Genomic DNA, 20895 nt, shown 5'->3' with positions numbered 1-20895 from the left:
GGGTAATGGTAGCTTTTAAATTAGTAGAATTTCTAAGTAGGGATATTTTGAAAACCATGGGAGAGTTTTCCAACTGGAGTTTTTGTGTGTGTGCATGTGTGTGTTGGATGGAATCATGGAAGATGGGTGGGAGTTATTCTATCCATTTTTTTTTTTAAATAAACCTGTTAATTTTTTTATAGGTAAACTTATCTAATAGTTGAGATAATTGTATAAGTTTTCTGCCCAAAAAAAAGAAAAAAAAAGAAAAGATTATTGTATAAGTTTATCAGTTAAAAAAAGTTTAAAATTGTTGACAGAATACATTTGAAGTTGTGTTTGAAAACCAGTGGAAAATGGTCCTACTTTGTAATTTTGTAGGCAATATTGTACATGGGAGTTATAATTTATAAATGTGTTTTTACCGGGTTATCTTTTAATTTTGTCTCTACTTAAACCTAGGAGTGTAGAGGTATTTTTGAACCAATGAAATTTCTATCCCAAATAGGAGAAACCCCTTAAATAGTAGTATAGATACTAGCTTATAACCCATGCATATCTAGGGACGTATCTGTCTAATAAGTAATAGACTGTACACATTCATAATATTTCATTGAAGCATAATTATTTGAAGTAAGTCTTTTTTATTTTCTAAATTTAGATATATGAATTTTCGTGTAAATATAGTTGACAAACAATTAGTGTATAATTGGAAGGACTTTTGGCATGCAACTAGTGTGCATTCTAAAGACACTTGACATCAAATGATAGGGCAATCAAAAGGAAACTTGGCACAAAATTAGAGTGTAATTAGAATCTAATTTAGATTCTTGATTGAGCTTCCACTTTGTCGTATTATATACAATCATCAAAATTATTGTTTTGCTATTTTCTTTGTAGGCATGAAGCGGTAGTTATCCAAGAAATCCTTAAAGGGATATTTAGCAAAGTGAATCTTATATCCCAAAGTACTATTTCCACGAACCTTGTTGGAATGGAATCTCGTGTGAAAGAACTATTGGATTTGTATTTAAAAGAAGGGTCAGGCAGTGTTCGCTTTGTAGGGATTTGCGGGATGGGTGGAATGGGTAAAACAACTCTTGCACAAGAAATTTGTAACAGAATATATTGTAATTTTGACGCCACCAGATTTATTGCTAATGTTAGAGAAACTAAAAAGCAAGATCTAGTTTCTTTACAGAAACAACTTCTTTCTATGGTTCTCATGGAAAGTGAAATAAATATATGGAATGTAATTGAGGGAATCAATGTTATAGGGAATAGACTACGCAATACAAAGGTTCTTATTGTTCTTGATGATGTGGATGACATAGAACAACTAGAAGCACTAGCAGGGAAACATGAGTGGTTTGGTCTTGGGAGTAGAATTATTATAACAAGTAGAGATAACCATTTGTTAGGATGTCATAGAGTGGATTGTGTATATACAACTAAGAGGTTGAGTGATGATGAAGCTTTGGAGCTTTTTAGTTGGAAAGCTTTCAAGGAACCACATCCTGACGAAAATTATATGGATTTGTCTATGGATTTTGTGAATTATGCCCAAGGACTTCCTTTGGCTCTTAAAGTTTTAGGTTCTTCATTATTTGGTAAAAGATTTGAGGTATGGAGAAGCGCTCGAGATAACCTAAAACGAGGACCTAATAGAAACATTTTGAGTGTACTTAAAATAAGTTATGATGGGCTTATGGATATAGAGAGAGAGTTGTTTTTAGATATTGCATGTTTCTTCAAAGGAGAAAAAATAGATTGCATAAGAGATATACTAGAAAGTTTTGGTTACTCTACAGATTACAATATTGATGTCCTTGTCGACAAATCTCTCATAACCATTGATGAAGAAGGAATCTTGTGGATGCATGGCTTGCTACAAAAAATGGGCCAAGAAATTGTTTGTAGTCAATCCTTTGAAGAGCCTGGTGGACGTAGTAGATTGTGGATGTATGAGGATGTCCTTCATGTATTGAAGAAAAGTACTGTAAGTTGACAAATCTAACCCTAAAGTGTGTGTGTGTATGTGTACATACATACATATATATATATATATATATATATATAACAAATTCTTACTAATTATTCTAATTGAATTGTTCTTTATTATTAGGGAACAGAGAGAGTTGAAGTCATAATGCTAAATACGTATAATCAAAGAGAGGAATGCCTGGATGCTGATGTCTTCTCAAAGATGAAAAAAATGAGATTGCTTAAAATTTGTAATGTGCAACTTCCACAAGGTCTTAATTACCTTTCTGATGAGTTACGTGTTATAGAATGGCATGGATATCCTTTAAAATCCATGCCAACATGTTTTCAACCAAACAAACTTGTTGAATTGAGAATGCATTGCAGCGGTATAGAACAACTATGGAAAGAAATTATTGTAAGATTTTCACTTATGCAATTGTGTACTTTCTTCCCTTTCATTTAGGCTTGAATTTATCTAACAATTTATTGGTTTATAACAGATTTTAAAGATGTTAAAACTCATTGACTTGAGTGACTCTCAAAACTTGATTGAGATCCCAAACCTCATTGAAGCAACAAATCTTAAGCAATTGATTCTTCAAGGTTGTATGAGACTGCCAAAGATTCATGAATCTCTTGGAAATCTTAAACAACTTATTCGATTAGATCTGAATGGTTGCAAGAGCCTTGAAAGCCTTCCACACACGATCAACTTGGAATCTCTTGAAGTTTTCATTCTTTCTGGTTGTTCAAGTCTGAAGAAGTTTCCAGAGGTTGTGGGAAATATGTCATGTTTGTTGGAACTTTATTTGAATGGGACTGCTATAAATGATCTTCCTTTATCAATGAAGCATTTAACTGGCCTGATTAAATTGGACCTAAGAGACTGCAAAAGCCTTTCAAGTCTTCCAAATGCATGTTGTAGTTTGATGTCTCTAAAAGTTCTCACTTTATCTGGTTGTTCAAAACTTGATGAGCTGCCAGAGAATTTGGGGAATCTCAAAGGATTGGAAGAGCTAGATGTAAGTGGAACTGCTATAAAAGGGCTACCTAAATCCATCAATCTCTTAAAAAATCTCAGAATAATGTCTTTTCATGGATGTGAAGGGCCATCACCTAAATCTTCAAATAAACTCCTTGGTTTTCCTTTAATGTCAAGAAGTGCAGATCCCATGGGCATGCTAGTGCATAATTTATCAGGCTTATGCTCCTTGATTGAACTGGATCTAAGTTATTGCAATCTTCAGACAATTCCCGATGTTATTGGCTGTTTGTCGTCTTTATTAAAATTAGATCTAAAGGGAAATAATTTTGTTTACCTTCCTAAAAGTATGGTTCGACTATCTAATTTGAAAGTTCTTTATTTGATTTGTTGCATGAGTCTTCGATCATTGCCAAAACTTCCATTAAATATTAAGCATATTCATGCAAGAGGGTGTACCTCATTGGAAACATTATCAGTAGGATTAGATGATGATTTTTGGCCAACACTCTATCTTCTCAATTGCATCAAATTAATGGAGAGTCAAGGCTACAATGACTTGTTGTCGACAATGCTAAGACGTTATATCCTTAATAACCAGGTCTCTCTCTGTCTCTCTCTCTGTCTCTCTGTTTGTGTTTGTGTGTGTGTGTGTGTGTGTGTGTGAAGTTCTAAGCATCATGATTTGTATATTTCAGAGATACTTTGACCAAGATCGTTTATCCTATGGTTTCGAGATTCCTGGAAGTGAAATTCCCAAATGGTTTAGTCACCAAAATGTGGAGGCTTCAGTGAATCTGCATGTGCCTTCGCATTTATGTAACAAATTTATGGGAATTGCTGTGTGCGTTGTTTTTGAATTCTGCCAGCTATATCCACTTGACCAACTTTGTAGTTTTGATGATTATGGATATTGTAGAGCTACACAAAGGCTTTGGTGTTCCGTTAAAGCCAACGGATTTGCACCTAATGGGCTGTACCTTCCTTTATCGGAAGAATTTGGCAATATTAAATCATATCAGCTTTGGTTGGAATATTATCCCTCTACATCCCTTGGAGATGAGTGGAGAAAAGAATTGAATCGAGTTGATGCTAATGGATTCAGCCAGATTGAGGTTACATTTGAAACCGAAGGTCCAGGATTGAGGGTTACGAAATGTGGGGCCCATTTGGTATTCGAGCAAGACGTTGAAGATCTCAAACAAACTATGGCTGGCAGCTGCAGCATCACTTCTTATGAGGATGATTTAGATGATTTAGGAGAAGGTACTTCTAATGAAATAGACATACCACAGCCAAGGAGGAAAGGACTCCCTAATCTAATTCAAAGATTCATTCCGCATTTTGGATGGTTTGGGAATTGAAGCACACAAGGACAAGGTAACTTTGATTGCTAGGAAGAGGAATGCCAATGAAGTGGTAGCTTTGGTGAATCTGCAAGGCTGATAAACTTTTTCTTTTCCCCTGATTTTTGTGTAAGTCACCATTTCTCTCTCTTATGGAACTTGTTTGTAGCTGTACATTTTTATTTTTATGTTCATTGGCATATGGTTGCATTTTCTTTAATCTGTGACACGGCCCATATTAGTTGAGTAATTTGTGATTCTTATTTCTTCTAGTTGCCCCATACTGGATACGATGAAGTTGGAGTTTGCTGGCTTGGAGAAATTGTCACATTGCTAGCAGTGAAGAAGATATATATATGGGTAATTGATTGTGTGCTCATCATTTTTCTTCAATTATGTTGGAGGATAAAATTGGCACTATTGTTGCTCTTTTTATCGTATTTACTGCATTTTTCCATAGGAGAATAAAATAGATGCATGCCAGTGTTTTATAATCATATGGAAATTTGGGCCCTTCTTTCCCTAGAGGCCACCTTCCCTTAGGGCCTTTTTTTTTTTTTTTTTTAAAAGAAGCCATTTGATTTTTTTTTTTTTTTCACTACATCAATCCTTTCAAAATCTGGAAATTGAGTCAATGATATTTTCAATTGTATTTTTGATTATCTCTGAGGCTATGAATTTGTTGATTTTGTTCTGTTTGGTTGATTAGAAAGCTGTGGAAAATTTTCTTTTTGGTTTTTGGATTGTGCTGAGTTTTCCCTGGAATTGGGCCTGTAATAGTTGAATTAGGCTCCTTTTGGTGGAGGGCCTTTTGTTTTTCTAAATCCTAATATAAGAAACATAAAGATCATTATTTTTTGTTTTCATTCAGAGTTTGATTTTAGAATTGAAATCTTGTCTAGAATTCCCGATGTGAGTGTGTGGCATGTGAGCTCTCTTTGAGTAGTATTGATTTCTTTCCTTAAAATATTTGTAGTTGATGGATTATCTTCTATCAATTGTATATCTTTATTTGTGTTATTGCTGGTCAGAATCATCTTTATTACTTATCAATAAAATTTTTGTACTTAGCATAAACTTTTAATTTTTATATATATAGTTTTAATTATTATCTATGCAGTTCTTTTTTTATCTATGAGAATCTAGATGCCACTCTTGACAATTTGGAATTAGAAGTTACTCATGATCTTATTTGTCATTCAGAAACCAATATCAGATAAAGAGGCCATTTTTTAACATTTATTTTTGTGTGTGTGACTATTTCTATGTTTAGCTCCTGGGAAAGTTGAGCAAAATTAATGTAAGAAAGGGTACAAAGCTTTTGAATTCTATCTCATTTTGATGTTTAAGTTCCAGGAATTGTAATGCCAGCTTGACTAATATGGGCTGAAATAGTGGTGCCAAGCTTAGTTCATGAGTTCTCAACTTTCTGGGTTCCTTTTGAAACATATAGATTTTGTTTTCTTATCCTATATTTTTCATAGAAACTGGACAAGTGACAAAATGCTAGGGTTTATGCTTTCTTTTGGTTTTATTTTCAGAATACATAAGCACAGCTCATGCAAACCAGATTTGTTTGGCTTTGCTAGAAATTTCTTTCCTTTACATAAAATGCATTTTCCCCCCAAGAAAACAGGAGAAGCTTATTGTGGGTTTTGCTGTTTTGTATATATGTTTTCTTGACTTGGGCCCATACTAGGGGCGGTGAGATCAAAATCTTAGCTTTGTGGATATAATGTCTAGAATATGGACTCTTCCCTCGCCATTTCCAATCCCATACCCTACACTCATTGCACATCTGTTGCTTGCTTCACCAAATGTATTCCCTTCTATGTTGACACATGGATCTGCACCATCATTACACGTGGTTTGCAAAAGCTCGATCTAACCATTACTAAACCTTTGGTGAAGTTTCTTTGCTGTCTCTTCTCTATTACAACATTAGTGTCTCTGGGTTTGATAGGTGACATTTTTCTCAATCCTCTTGCTTCTAGGTTCCCAAATCTAAGGATTCTAGTACTTAGATCTGCTGAGTATGCAAACTCGAAATCTCTCTTCACTCTCTTCGCTGCCTGCCCTGTCCTCATTTTAGAAGTCCACAAGTCCAAGCTCATTTTGTTTGCATGACAAGTTGTTTAAAATGAATAAAGTAGTATTCGATGAGTTTATGATGAACAAAGGAAAGACAACAAAAGAGGAACTCAATAATAGAAGAACAATCTGAGAAACCCTAACATCAAGACCAATCAAAGAGAGTTTGGTGGCAAAATCTATCAACTGAGCCAACAATTTCTCAGTATCCTCGAAGCAGTGATGATTCCATTTTGTCCAAATAATTCACATCAAACAACTTGGAACTAAAGTTCATTTGTCCCAAGCCAGTGTTGCCAACAAAATAATAAACTTGCAATAGAACCTGGCATGACCCATTGAATCCCAAAAACTTAAAGCATATGCACCCACAAAGAATGAGCTACAGGACAAAAAAGAAGGAGATGGAGGTGGTTCACAAATTCCTCATTACAACAACACATACAACACTGATTTGCCAAAGGGCAACCTCGAAGCATAAGATTATCTAAAGTAAGAATTTGGCTATGAGTTGTTGTCCACATTAAAAAAGCCCCTCTTTTAGGAATATTTACTTTTCCAATGTCCAAGATAGAAGTAGGAACATCCCGAATTTCATGGTAAAATGACCGAGTATCAAACTTAATACTTTCTTGTGGTGGATTTAGGGTTAAGAAAGAAGAAGAATTATTAGAGAGAAGTCGGGGCTGCTTAGGGGCTGTGTGAACAGTATCTGTGAACAGTAACCTTAGAAAGAAAGAAGAGAGAAGAAGAAAGAAACAACAAAGGCCAACATGCCTATTGCTCAAAACACTCAATTTTATTAATCAACTCATTCTATTTTCTTTGAATACATTGAGCGCAATATATAAAGACTCTTACTTGTACCAGTAGCAATAGGATTCTTACTAGTATTAGGACTACTATTAAAACCTAATAAATGCTAACTTGGACCCAAAGTAAATAACCTAAGATTCTTAGAATACCTTAGAAGATTCTAGACTCAACTAAATTACCAAAATACCCTTGATTTGTAGGAATTGTAGAAATTTTACAACTTTCATACTCAGGCTGTGTTTGAGAAGTCTTAATGCTTCTTTCCTTGCCCTTATTCCCAAGAAGGTGGATGTTGTGAAGGTCAAGGATTTTCGGCCAATTAACTTAGTTGGTGGGATTTACAAGTAGGAATGGCAATGGGTCGGGTTGGGGGCGGGTTTCTTTATGCTTTAATCCGCCCTGTCTAATAAACGGGCTTTTTTTTTTACCCCCAAATCCGCCCTGTTGGACCCTACGGGCCCCGTCCAACCATGCCACTTCAAGGCCCAATTTGTGGCCCAATAAAAAAAAAAATTATGTTTGCCTGATCTGATTTTCTTAGCAACCAAACAATAGGGAAAAATGAACACTTAAGAAAACCTAGACCTTTTATCAAAAAAAAAACCCCAGATTTGAACAGATTGGAACCCACAAAACCCAGCAACATACACCCAAGAAAACCCAAATCTAAACACTCAAATTTCACCAATCATCGTAAAAAAAAAAAAAAAAAAACCCACCACTACACCACCACCGCACGGTTGTTTCTCAACCACCACCACACATGCATGCCGCCAGCCACTGATCTCTCACAATAACCAAAGATTTCATGTAATGAAACCATAGTTTTAAAAAAATAAAAGTAAAAATAACAGTGACAGCGGTGACAGACTGGTGACAGAGCAGAGGGAGGGGTATGGCTGGCGGTGAGAGTGAGTGAGAGTGGCCGAGTGGGTGAGGGGCTGACAATATATATATATATATATATAGTCAGGGTTTTTGGTAATTTTTCTCTAACCGGGTAGGGTCCAGGTTCGGGTTGGGGCGGGTATCACTAAAACCCGTACCTGACCTGAACCCGCTTCGGGTTTTATTTTAAAAACTCAAACCCAACCCTACTGTTTCACAGGTCGGGTAAAACAGGTCAAGCCAGGTACCCATGGGTCAGGTACTTTCTGCTATCCCTATTTACAAGATTATTTCTAAGGTGTTAGCTAATAGGCTTTGTAGGGTGGCTCATGGGCTTATTTTAGATTCACAGAATGCCGTTGTGAAAGGTAGACAAATTTTGGTCTTCATTCTAATAGCCTCTGAATGTTTTGATAGTAGATTAAAGTCAGGAATTCTAGGTGTGTTGTGTAAGTTGGATGTGGAAAAGGCGTATGATCATGTGAGTTGGGATTTTCTAATGTATATGCTTCAGCGCTGTGGGCTTTTAGAGAAATGGAGAAAATGGCTAATGTGCTACATTTCAACTGTAAAATTTTCCATTTTGCTCAATGATAGCCCATTTGATTTCTTAGGAATTTCTAGGGAGATTCGGCAAGGGGATCCTTTATCTCTGTTGCTTTTTGATATTGTTATGGAGGTATTGAGCCGTATGTTGGATGTGGTTGCTTTCGCTAGGCAGTTCTCCATCTTTTCTGTAGGTAGTACGGCTGGTACATCGTTGATGGTGTCTCATCTTTTATTTGCGAATGACTCTTATCTTTTGTGATGCTGATCTTACTTAGATTGCTAATTTGAGGGCGATTCTTGCTAGATTTGAGGAGGCATCACGGTTAAGTATTAATTTGGCAAAATCTGAGTTGGTACCTGTTGGTGTGGTGCACAATATGGAGGCTTTGGTGGGGCTGTTGGGGTGTAGGTAGTCTTCTCGTCCCTTGAAATATTTGGGCCTTCCATTAGGTACTAAATTTAAGGACTTATCTATTTGGAATCCTATCGTAGAAAAGATGGAGCAGAGATTAGTAGGTTGGAAGAGACTACGATTTATCTAAGGGAGGTAAGGTAACTCTTATTAAGAGCACACTTTCATCTTTACCTACATACTTTTTTTCCCCTCTGCCTTTACTTGGAAAGGTAAAAAAGCGTATGGAGAAATTACAGAGAGATTTTCTGTGGAATGGTATTAGTGGTGAATCTAAAATACATCTAGTTAAATGGGCCAAGGTTTGTAAGCCTTTGCAGGTTGGGGGCCTAGGTATAAGACAATTGGGGAGCTTTAATTTTGCCTTGCTAGGAAAATGGTTGTGGAGATATGGCATGAAGACAGATGCTTTATGGAGGAGGGTTATAGAGGCAAAATATGAGAATACTTGGGGTGGTTGGTGTATGAAAAAGGTGACAAGTCCTTATGGGGTCAGCCTGTGGAGATTCATTCGAAGTGGCTGGTTGAACTTTTCTAAACTCCTTGTGTATGATGTGGGGGATAGTACTAGAGTGAAGTTTTGGAAGCATGTGGTGTGGGGACTACTTTCCAAGAGGCTTTTCCAGAGCTTTATTGTCTTAGTAGGTCAAAGGATTTTTCGGTGGCTGAAGTTATAGGTTGGTCTGCTAGGAGGATTCATTAGAATGTGCAATTTCGTCGTCCACCACAAGATAGGGAACAAGAATGTTTTGATTGGTTTATGGGTTTGGTCTATTCTTCGACGGTGAGGGGGTTTGGTCCTGATAAGGCTTGTTGGAAGCTAGCAAGAAGCAGAGGTTTTGAGGTTATAGGATTGTATCGTTCCTTCTACCCTCTTACCTCTTTATCCTTCCCTTGGAGAATGATATGACAATCAAAAGTTCCTCCAAGGGTAGCTTTCTTTTCATGGTCTGCTTCTTTAGGTAAGATCTTAACAAGAGACAACTTTCGTAAAAGACGTGTGCTTGTACTTGATTGGTGTTATATGTGTAAGAGATGTGGGGATTCAGTGGATCACCTTCTACTTCATTGCCCCATAGCTTGGGAGTTGTGGCTACTGGTTTGCTGCTTGTTTGGTATTCATTGGGTTATTCCTCATACAGTTATTGAGTTGTCTGAGTCTTGGCAAGGAAAGTTTGGGCAACGTCATAACATAGATGTGTGGAGATTAGTGCCTCATTGTTTGATATAGTGCATCTGGCATGAAAGGAATGCTAGAAGCTTTGAGAGTTGTGAACGTTCTTTACTAGAAATTAAGTCTTTTTTCTTGCACTCTCTTTGAGTGGAGTGTGGTCTTTCCTCATTTTTCTTGTACTTCTCTTCTTGTTTTCTTAATCGTTGTAATTTTGGTTCCTGATTTGTGCCCCCATAGTACATCCCCAATGTACTCGGTTTGGCACTTTTATTAATAATATTTTTACGTTTTCTATCAAAAAAAAAAAAAAAAAAAACCATATTAAAAACTGTTTTAACCCTAAAGACTCATGCTTATACCAATAAAAGGGCATGACTTTCACTTCAATTGGACTTCACACGAGGATCCAATAAAATAATTATTGAATCGGCGAATTTGCAAAGTAATAGCCTATTAATCTTCCATGACTCCATCATACTGCTCCAGTTAGAAGAAACTCGACCTCGAGTTTAAAGTGTAAGTATAAGAACCTTCAAACCTAAAACTTGCACCAACTCTTCAATCACCTTTGGAAGCACCAACAAAAAAGAATCTTTCTTTCGCATCGTATCATTAAATTCATTTGGAATGATGAAATTAATAACCAAAGGAATATCCAACTTGAAACCTTTCTCGAATTGATCTATGGTAGTAACATCAACGTCTTCCTTCATCTTGATTTTTCCATGATCAATTTTATGCTTGCCTTGCTCCTTTGTGATCTCCATTGCAAGAACACCAATATCTTCCTTGGTATCACCTTTCCCATGATCAAATTTATTCTCATCTTGCTCTTGCTCTCCAACTCCCTTTTGTGGCCCTATAGCTCTTTGTTTTGGAGTTTCAGCAGCATCCTTAGGCTTGACCTTTTGTTTTTGCCTTAGCTATTCTAGTTGTTCTGCACTCATAGACTTTAACACAATTTGTGCATTATTGAACATAAATTTATATGTATTGTCCTCTTCAATATGATACACATCTCGGTCATAAAGCCAAGGGCGACCTAATAAAATATGAGTCACAGTCATAGGAATAACATCACACCATATAGAATGATTATATTGCCCACGAGAAATAGAAACCAAGCATCGTTACGTTACTGGAATAAAGGTGCTATTTATCCACTCTACCATGTATGGTTTCGGATGTGGTTCTATTGGTAGCTTCAACCTCTCAATAGTTGCTTCAGAATCAACATTCGTCTCGCTACCACCATCAATAATAAGCATTCGAATTTCAGTTTCACAACGCACTATGGTCCTAAATATTGAACTACGCTTCCAATCCTCGTCTTGCTTGGGTATGGCTTGAATACACCTAACAATTGAAAGAAGAGATGCATCTTTGCACATCAACACGATCCTAAATGATAAATATTGTCAAGCGGCTGAAGAAGATTTTGGCAAGGACTTGTGATAGGATTTTGGCTCTGATACCAATTTGATGTAGGACAAATTAGGGATTTGTTTAATGTTTAGTTGTGGTGGGTTTAGGGTTAGGAAAGAAGAAGAATTAGAGAGAAGTTAGGGCTATTTAGGGGCTGTGAGAACAGTACCCGTGAATGGTAACCCTAGAAAGAAAGAAGAGAAAATAAAGAAAAAAGAAAGAAGGAGAAAGAAACAACAAAGGCCAACGTGCCTTTTGCTCAAAGCACTCTATTTTATTAATCAACTCATTCTATTTTCTTTGAATACATTGAGCACAATATATAAAGACTCTTACTTGTACTAGTAGTAATAAAATTCCTACTAGTATTAGGACTATTATTAAAACCTAATAAATACTAACTTGGACCCAAAGTAAATAACCTAAGATACTTAGAATACCTTAGAAGATTCGAGACTCAACTAAATTACCAAAATACCCTTGATTCCAGGAATTGCAGAAATTACAGATTTGCCCCTCAATATAAAACTGACCATAACTAATAAAATAAAAACCCAAATTAAATACTGTTTTAACCCTAAAGACTCATACCAATAGAAGGGCATGACTTTCACTTCAATTGGACTTCATACAAGGACCCAATAAAATAATTCTTGAATTGGTGAATTTGCAAAGTAATAGCATATTAATCTTCCATGACTTCATCAGCACCAACATAGATTGTTGCTTCCAACACCCCTAGGAATCCAAGATTGAATGAATTCAAGAAAAGAAAAAACTATCTCTAACTCCCAATCATGGAAATCATTGTAAAATCCCAAGTTCAACACTCTTGTCACTTCCACCTACCGAAAGACATAAAACATCAGAAATACAAGCTTCCCTGTTGTTTGAACACTCATATAACTCAGGGCAAAGGATTTTAAGAGGATTATCCCCAACCCACATATTATACCAAAAGAAAATACGAGTACCATCACCTACCACAAAAGTCTAATGTTTAGAAAAACTCTCCCACCCTTCATTAATACTTTGCCATAAACCGCACTCATGAGCCCTCCTACATACTTTAGTACTCCACCCCCTTTTACCCTTTCCATATTTAGTCGCGATAACCCTCCGCCAAAGATGGGTAACTTCATTGCCATACTTCCATAACCATTTCCCTAATAAAGATTGATTAAAAGACACCAACTTCCTAATCCCCAACCTGCCCAACTCAAGAGGTAAGCAGACCTAATCCCAAGCCACCAAAGGGTATTTGAAACCTTTGAAGCCTCTACTTATAATTGGACCTCTTAAGAATGCATAACAGTCTCATCCTCATAAAGAGCACCATTCACCTCAATACTTCTAATATGATTAGTTCTTTTGTGAGAGTTCGCTAATTGATGAAAGCAATATGTATTATTATCTCCCTCCTTCACAAATAAAACACTAAACTTTTGTCTCCGGAAGATCTCCTCCAAAGTAGCTAAATGTGAAATATCGCCTTTAATCTGTGTTTGAGTAGTTTGTTCCTCATGCGAGAGACCCAGAAAATCTTATCTAGCGTCCAAACCCATTAGTTCAGATAACACGCTCTTCTTCCTAAATGCCAAATCCCCAAATTCCTCCTTATTCCACTTCTTTAGATTATCTTCAAGAGCTTTTAATTTTCGAGCTAAAATAAAACTTGGAGAGCCCGAAAAACAGTACCCATTCCACCATTGCTGAACTCTCTCACCCTTGTCTTTCAACCACATATTTTCAAATTTGAAAGAACAACAACCCTTACGGACACCACCAACTTCCACCGAAAGCGGACAATGATCAGAAACTACACGAAGAAGCATCCTTTGAGACACATTCCCAAAATGATCTACCCAATCCATTGATACCAATGTCTTGTCAATTCTTGACATAAATGCTGTCTTAGAGTCTCTAAACCAAGTGAAAGAAGCCCTTTCTAGCGGTAAATCGACAAGTTAGTTGGCCTCAATGAAATCCGAGAATGTATGGGCTAAAAGACTCAACCAAATATCTCACTCGGATATCCAATAATATTGAATACATCCAATAATATTGAAATCACCTATCAAGCACCATGCCATGTTCCACCTAGCACGCACCCTTGCAAGCTCCTCCCACAGAGCACCCTATTGGCTATTGTCATTAGGACCATATACTCTTATACAAGCCCATACAAAACCATCCACAACCCCCTTCAATAAAACATTAACAAAAAACTGACCTACAAAAATGTCAATTTTTTCAAAAACACTATTATGCCAGAGACCAGCAAGACCCCCTTGCAGTGTGAACTGAATCTAAAACAGCTCACTCAAAGAAAGGACTACCACGACGACTCTGAACAATAGAAGAATTTAAAAAAATAGTTTAATTTCTTGGAAGCATACAATATAGACTTTCACTTCTTAAGAAGATTCTTACATACTTCTTGCTTTTGGGGATTGTTTAATCCCCTAACATTCTAAGATAAAAGTCTTAAACTCATTTATAACTACTAATCACCCCCAAACCATTTGAAGAACCTCTGTTCCTACCTCTAGAAGATAACCCATCATAGTTAACTATAGAAACTAGCCTTCTAAGTTCCCGGAGCCCTTTCAGCCTTGAGTTTACTGGTCCCTTAGAAGGCCCATCGATTACAACATCAAGACAAATCTTGTTCCAGTAGACAAGACAAAGCCATATATTGGCTTCATGTTTTACAATAGAAAAACCCACAAGTTTACAAAAAATTTTCATCACACTTGACACCCATTTTGAACTTTCCACCTCTGCCGCCATAATTTCACCCTCTTTCACTTCCTAAGCCAACACCCCCTCCCTCGATTTATTGGGATCCCACCAAGATAAAGGTGTACGCTCTAGAAAACAACTGTCTTTCTCCTTGCAGAAAAAACCACTAGTATCAACTCCACCATGTTCCCACGGTAGAAGAAAAGGCTCAAAAACACCCTTTTGCAGCCCATCACATATTAACGGCAATGTAAGAAAGAATCCATTACATGCCTTTACGCCCAACCCAAATTGAACTCTTGACATTCCAGTGACTCTCATGAATAGCATATGAATTAGACTGCCCATCATCAAAAGAGAGAATTTTTGCATCAATATGAAAAGATCCCTTACTGCCCCATGACCAGAAGACAAAGATGTAGGTGGGATATTGTGTGAGGATGGTTTGGTGGAAATATTTAGTGGGGATAGTGGGGCAACAGATAAAAGTGAAGGTTTAGACACTAAAGGAGGGATAGGCAGTGAAGGTGATTGTGAAGGAAATTTAGGCAGAGAAGTGTTAGACAACTGAGGTGGTGGGGGTGGGATAGGTGATATTGAAGTAGGGGAATAAAAATGGGGGTATGGGAGAAAACCAAAGGTGATGGAAACTGTGGTGGGAACAAGAAAGGAAAGGGAGAGGGTGAAGGAATATTGAGGTGGTAGGAAGGGAAAAAGATGGAGGTGGTGTCTGCTGGGGGTGGGGTAGAGGAGGCAGCGCAGAAGTCATCTAGGCATCTGAATCTAAATACAAATCAATACAAAATCACACATAATGGACAACATAATACATTTCAATAATCAGCCACTGCCACCACCTCTACAACCAAAGTTGGAAGTTTTTAACATATGATCTATTGTTCTTTGGGCTCTTGATATTTTTGAAATTTTCTAGTTCCATTTTGAATCATGACAAAGGCAAACCACCCATGCCCATTTCATATTTTCATCTTTATAACAATTAGATTCAAGTAGGCAAACAACTGTGTAGACAAGGTTGAAAATTGGAGGAGGTAGTCTGCTTAAATTTGTAAGCCTGGCTCTACTTATTATCATCATTTTGATTCATTACGTCTAGAATGTAAGTCTTGTCACATTTTCCTTGTTTTGTCATTTTAGCCTGATTTATTACATTTCATAGTAAATTAGTAATTTACCTTTATAGACATCCAAGCATATACATATGGTTCCAATTTTATTGCATGTCCCCAAAGGGATGATCTATGAACTACTTAGGTTCTCTAAATGTTGTGGCCAACGTGCTAGTCAAAGATACTTTCGGGTGGAATTCTGAATTAGTTTAAAAACTCTATAACCAAAATGATTCTGAGAGAATTGTAGAAATTCCTTTTTGTGTTGCTGAAAAGCTCATAGGGCCTCATTCTAATTATGGGGCTTATTTAGTTGAAAATGATAATGGCTGTTGCATAATAGAAATTTTAGAATCCATGCTGGAAGGTCCTTTTTTATATTACTGGCATAACCATAAGTGAAGACCTTGAGCATTGGAACCAATTTGTAGGTTACAAATACCTTCTAAAATGATTGTTGTTCTTTGAAGGATTTTATTGAATTTTCTTCTTGTTAGGGCAGAATTGAGAAGACTTCTGACTTATGTTCTTTTTGTCAAAGATACTAAAACCTTAGACCTTTTTTTTTTCCCTTGTCATCTAGAGAAATCTTGTTTGGTTTCTCTCCATTAGAATTAATTTCATTCAGCCATTCAGAAATGGATGAAGAGCTGGATGAAGGAAATCAGGGCAATTTGGAGAACTTGAAGTACTTCTCATTGTCTTTTTTCTCAATCTTATGGTCTATTTGGACTTATAGGAACAAGGCAACCATGAAGAAAGAGCCTTTCTCCACCACTAATGTGGTCATGTATTTTAAAAGTTTGATTTCAATGTGCAGGGTAACTAACAATTCAAAAAACAAAGAAAAGTATTGACAGCAGCAGGATAAGCAAGTCCAGACCTTTAGAGTGTTCCAACTGGCAACCAATCCTGTTGGATTAGAGCTGCAAGGGTAGGAGAAGGAAATAGTGGGATCCAGTTTCTTTTGTAAAAATAGAGAATGTGCATGTCCATGGCTGGTTGTGAGGAGTCAAGTGAGTGATTAGTGACCTGAAATTTTTCATTGGAAGGAATTTGTGAAAGTGGCCTGGAAGGTCAATCAACGTTTTTGTCTTGATTACCTTTAAGTCACTATCTTTCTTTATAAATAGTAAGCTATCCGTGCGATGCACGGATAATATTGTAATGTTTTATAGAAGATGGTTTTTGAGAATGTTGGATATGTATTATAGCATAATTATCATAGAACTTTATTAGTAATGAATTCATCATAAAAGGCAATAATTATAAATTGCATACATAACTATTAGTAATGTGTCTTTCTCTCTCTCCTTTTTTTTTTTTTTTGAGAGAGTTTCAACTTATGACGTTCACTCTTGATGATAGTTTTTTATTATTAGACCAAGACACCAATCAGTTTTTGGTGTAGACGGGAATTGAACTCCAGATCTCTTATAGAACCCCAGATCTCTTTCTCTTTCTCCTTAATTCTAAAACAAAGTACACATCCCAAACACCCACATCATTTACGAAACCCACAAATCCACAACATCTAACTGTAACATTAAAATCGTAATTGTCGTTGTCTCTTAATATAAAATGCAAGCCTCCCTTTCTTGGTTGTAGCCAACTCATGCAAGTTAGGATTGGAGAAACAACAATGTTAGAGCTAGGTAGGTATCGTTGAAAGATTGAAGGTAAATAATATCGTTTTTTGGTTTGTGTGTATTTGACATGGGATGACATGAAGAGCTATTGGTATATATATATAAAGGGGTAGAAGTCCAAGAGATGAAAATGGTGAATTAAAATGCAATGAGTTTTGTGTGTATGTATGTGAGATGAAAAGTCTTGAAACATTGAACCAAAGAATACAAAAGATATTTATTTTTAATTAAAAACGTCTTGAAATATTGAACCAAATGAAACAAAAAATCAATATTTAATTTGTTCTTATCTCTGATGTGACACTTGAGAATATTTCAATTCTCTTTGCATAGAAAGTGTCACTTGGCAAAAATTCATGTTTTTTCACATGAGGTCTCTGCTTTTATGTATATATTGATTTGAGTTTGGTTGATCAATGCATCTTCGCTTTTCCTTTGCTTTGGCATATACTTGTACTTTGTTGGGTTAATTTTAACTTCAAAATAGTTTCTTGCTAGCTCTACCTTAGTTAATTATTGGCACTTATTCAAACTCTCATCTGGTTTGTTTCCTTAATCAAAAAATACATAGCAATACTCCTAGCTAATTTAATATTCATATTATTGAATCATGAGGATTGGTTCAATTGGTAAAAGAATCATCCCTGTTCTTGAAGCTACTCATTTAATTGAAAAACAAATAAAAAACATAGTCTTATGAAATAAACAATGATTAGTGTCATCTTGTTTTAGTGATTGTGTTACTTGTTTGTGTTGGTTGCCCCCTTAATGTGGGATTATTGGACTTTTTCATGAGGAGAAACTGTCACATGACCAAGTGACGAGAAGAAAAGTACATTCCATTTTATGGTTTTGATTCTCTCACTCTACAGAGAAGGGTCTACATCAACATCAGTGATATTCTTGGTACTCTGCTAAAACTATCAGCAGTCGGAACCTAGGCTTGTACCTATATGCTAACAGATGTGGGATCACCAAGTAAGAAGCTCTCGTACAGCAAATCTAAAAAGTAAAAATCATATCAGTCAAAAAAAAAAAAAAAATGTTGTGAATGGCAACATATTATTTGATTGTTAGACTTTTCTTGTCAGATGAGAGAAGTATCTTTTTGCAAACAATAATATATCATATTGAATGGTAAGTATTACTAAATAGCCTTGGCCATGTGCTGCCTTTGTTTTTCAAAGTTGGTAAATCATCATAAACCTCATTCTCCCATGTGATGCTTGTGCAGAAGCATTGGTGAGTCCTCAATAATATTTTATTCTTATTTAGTATAGATATATCTTTTTTCTCTGCCCTTTCATAGTTAGATTCTTCTTTCCATTTTTTTTTCTTTTTTTTTTTTTTTTGTTGTTTTTGTTTTTTGTTTTTTTTTTTTGTCTTACATGTGGCAGCACCCATTTTCATAGGAGTTTAATAGGTTGCGTCTGATGTCACATTTTGATGGAAATGGGTGCTGCCACATATAACTGTCCTGTTTAATTTGTAATATAAATAGTTAAAAACTCTTTTATGCAGCATTGCTCTCTTTAATTACACAGATTTATACCATATGACTTTTGAGCTATGGCCTCTTGATTGTTCTTGACTTTTGGCCAAGTGTGTGTGATGCAGGAGTCAATGGGAAGACAGATTTATTTACTATATTTTATTTGATTTTATGTATCAAGGGCAATTTTGTAATTTCATAATATTCTGGAATGGGTTGTGCTAACAGTCAATTAGATCTTTTGGGTTTTATTTTAAGTTTGGTTATTTAGTTGGGCTTAGTAGTAAAAGCCTAAGGAGTCCAAGTCCTAGACTTATTAGGGTTTTAAGAAATCCTAGTTCAATTAGAATTAGGTATTAGACTTCTATTTAAAGAGTTGTAATGATTTCTATTAAGATGATGAATGTTTTCAAAATTTAAGAGCTATGAAGCTTTCTTTATGGTTTATGTGATGCAACCTTCCCCGAAGTGTGATACCAAAGAACCCTAGATGTGATGCTAAGGAAGTTTAGGTGTGATGCCTAGAATTTATTTATTTATTTTTAATTTTATTATTCACGGTTTATTCATATCACTGTTCACAACAACCCAAATCTTGATTTTCACATTTGTTTTCATTCTAAAACCCTATTAAACCTTGTACCCCCTTGTCCTATGTCAGTGTGTGTGTGTATGTATGTTTTTGTTTCAATATTTTCCAATAAAACAAAAGATGTATTCTAAGAATCCCTTTGGCTTCACTTGGCTGGAGAGAGATGGAGAAATGGGAGGATATAAAATGGGAGGGGATGGAAAAGTAGGGAGATAGAAATTATTTTAATTTCTCATGTATGTTTGGTTGGGAGGATGGAAAAACGGAGGGATGGAAAACTCATTTATTTGGTTGAGGAGAAAAGTGAGAAGATAGAAAATATGGTTTGTATAAATTTACTCTTATACCCTTATACCCTTATAGATAATTTTTCACAAAAGGCTAGAATTAATTATTCTTTTATCATCAAGGGGTCATAGCTCTTAGATGGAGAAATTTGTGGAGCTTGAAGCTATGTTTTTTTTTTTTTTTGGTTGTGGAAGTTTTGACAAGAGGACTTGGCCGTTAAAACAGTTTAGTGGAAACGAACATAGTGGGTTATACTAACTGTTTTACGCAATGAGGAAGAAGAAAACTTCGGTCAGATTTGACCCTTAGAACTGAGTTCATTTGTCCTTCCTCTTTGAAGCAATGGTTGGCTCAATAGATGGAGGGATCCAAATTTTCATAAACAATAATATTCCCTAGATTGTTTTTCATAATCACTGCCATATAGTGAAGTTTACAAGTGCAAAACAGTCTGCTTATGAAGTGCTAATGCTCTAAATCTTTTGTTTTGCAGGTATGCACAAGCCTATGATATACAAGTGGTGGATCAAAGAAACTGCAGGAGTACTAGCGTCACTGTATCTAGTTGTGGAGGGATAGCAGGTGTTACTGATAGTTGATGGGCACTGGCATGGAGATTTCAAATGGATTGGTTTTGTGCCTATGCAGAAAAATCATGTTTCGGCAGGAATAATTTTTGCAGTTTGTTGTAGTTCTACCATTTGCAACTGAATAGAAGCTCAATCCCTGACCACATTCAAAATGCCTTAACTAAGGCTGATTGAAGACCACATGTACATGCTGTGCTTAGGGGAGTCACTACAAAGGTTATGGCCCTGACTATTGCTTCAAAGTATTATGAACATCTTTTGGGGCTAGTAACTTTACTACCAGCCAGCTCTTATTTCATTTTTGTATCAAAAACCCAAAGAAGAGAGAGAGTGAGAGAAGCTGTCTTTACGCCTTTTTTGAACTAATTTATGCCTTTGGCATATGTCTACATGCAATTTATTAACATTTTAAGATAGGAGTTAAAAATTTATTTTCCTTGTTAAAAGCTTTGGTATACTTTGATTGTTGTTTTTATTTTCTCCCACAATGCAAATTTTTTTTTCTTGACAGTAGTAGTATCTTATGAGTCGCATCAAAGAAATTTCCAATAGAAAAACTTGGCTAAGAAATTTCCAATAGAAAAACTTGGCTCAAATTGGTTAAAGGGTTGCTGATAAGAAGAGAATGAAGTTTAGAATACCTTCTCTTGTTTGGTAATGGAAGGAAGAAAATTGCATAATGAATTCAAATTTAAAAGGATCTAGTCTTTTTGAGCATATAATAATGAATTTCTACTCTACAACATTGTTTCAGCCAAGGC

At 35.9% G+C, this 20895-nt stretch overlaps 1 protein-coding gene across 1 annotated transcript; it reads left to right on the top strand.

Moving 5' to 3' along the window:
* The first annotated feature begins 888 nt into the window (after window positions 1-888).
* Window positions 889-20520, top strand: LOC126699581 (disease resistance protein RPV1-like). Its single transcript, XM_050397480.1, has 6 exons — window positions 889-1978; window positions 2105-2380; window positions 2466-3548; window positions 3646-4422; window positions 4567-4653; window positions 20038-20520. Exons 1-4 carry the CDS (start codon window positions 974-976, stop codon window positions 4309-4311), a joined length of 3030 nt encoding a protein of 1009 aa, XP_050253437.1. The 5' UTR covers window positions 889-973; the 3' UTR covers window positions 4312-4422; window positions 4567-4653; window positions 20038-20520.
* The last annotated feature ends 375 nt before the right edge of the window (window positions 20521-20895 follow it).

This window comes from Quercus robur, chromosome 9 (assembly GCF_932294415.1).
Source record: "Quercus robur chromosome 9, dhQueRobu3.1, whole genome shotgun sequence".
In the NCBI taxonomy this organism is placed as follows: domain Eukaryota; kingdom Viridiplantae; phylum Streptophyta; class Magnoliopsida; order Fagales; family Fagaceae; genus Quercus; species Quercus robur.
Note: the sequence above shows the minus strand (reverse complement) of the source record. Positions and strands in the feature narration are given on the sequence as shown.

What these genes read in the sequence shown, in the direction of transcription:
- LOC126699581 (XM_050397480.1), top strand. Translation starts at nt 974, where the DNA reads ATGGAATCTCGTGTGAAAGAACTATTGGATTTGTATTTAAAAGAAGGG. An exon ending in ATGTATTGAAGAAAAGTACT is followed by an intron (nt 1,979 to 2,104) that starts GTAAGTTGACAA and finishes CTTTATTATTAG; the next exon opens with GGAACAGAGAGAGTTGAAGT. An exon ending in GTTATATCCTTAATAACCAG is followed by an intron (nt 3,549 to 3,645) that starts GTCTCTCTCTGT and finishes TGTATATTTCAG; the next exon opens with AGATACTTTGACCAAGATCG.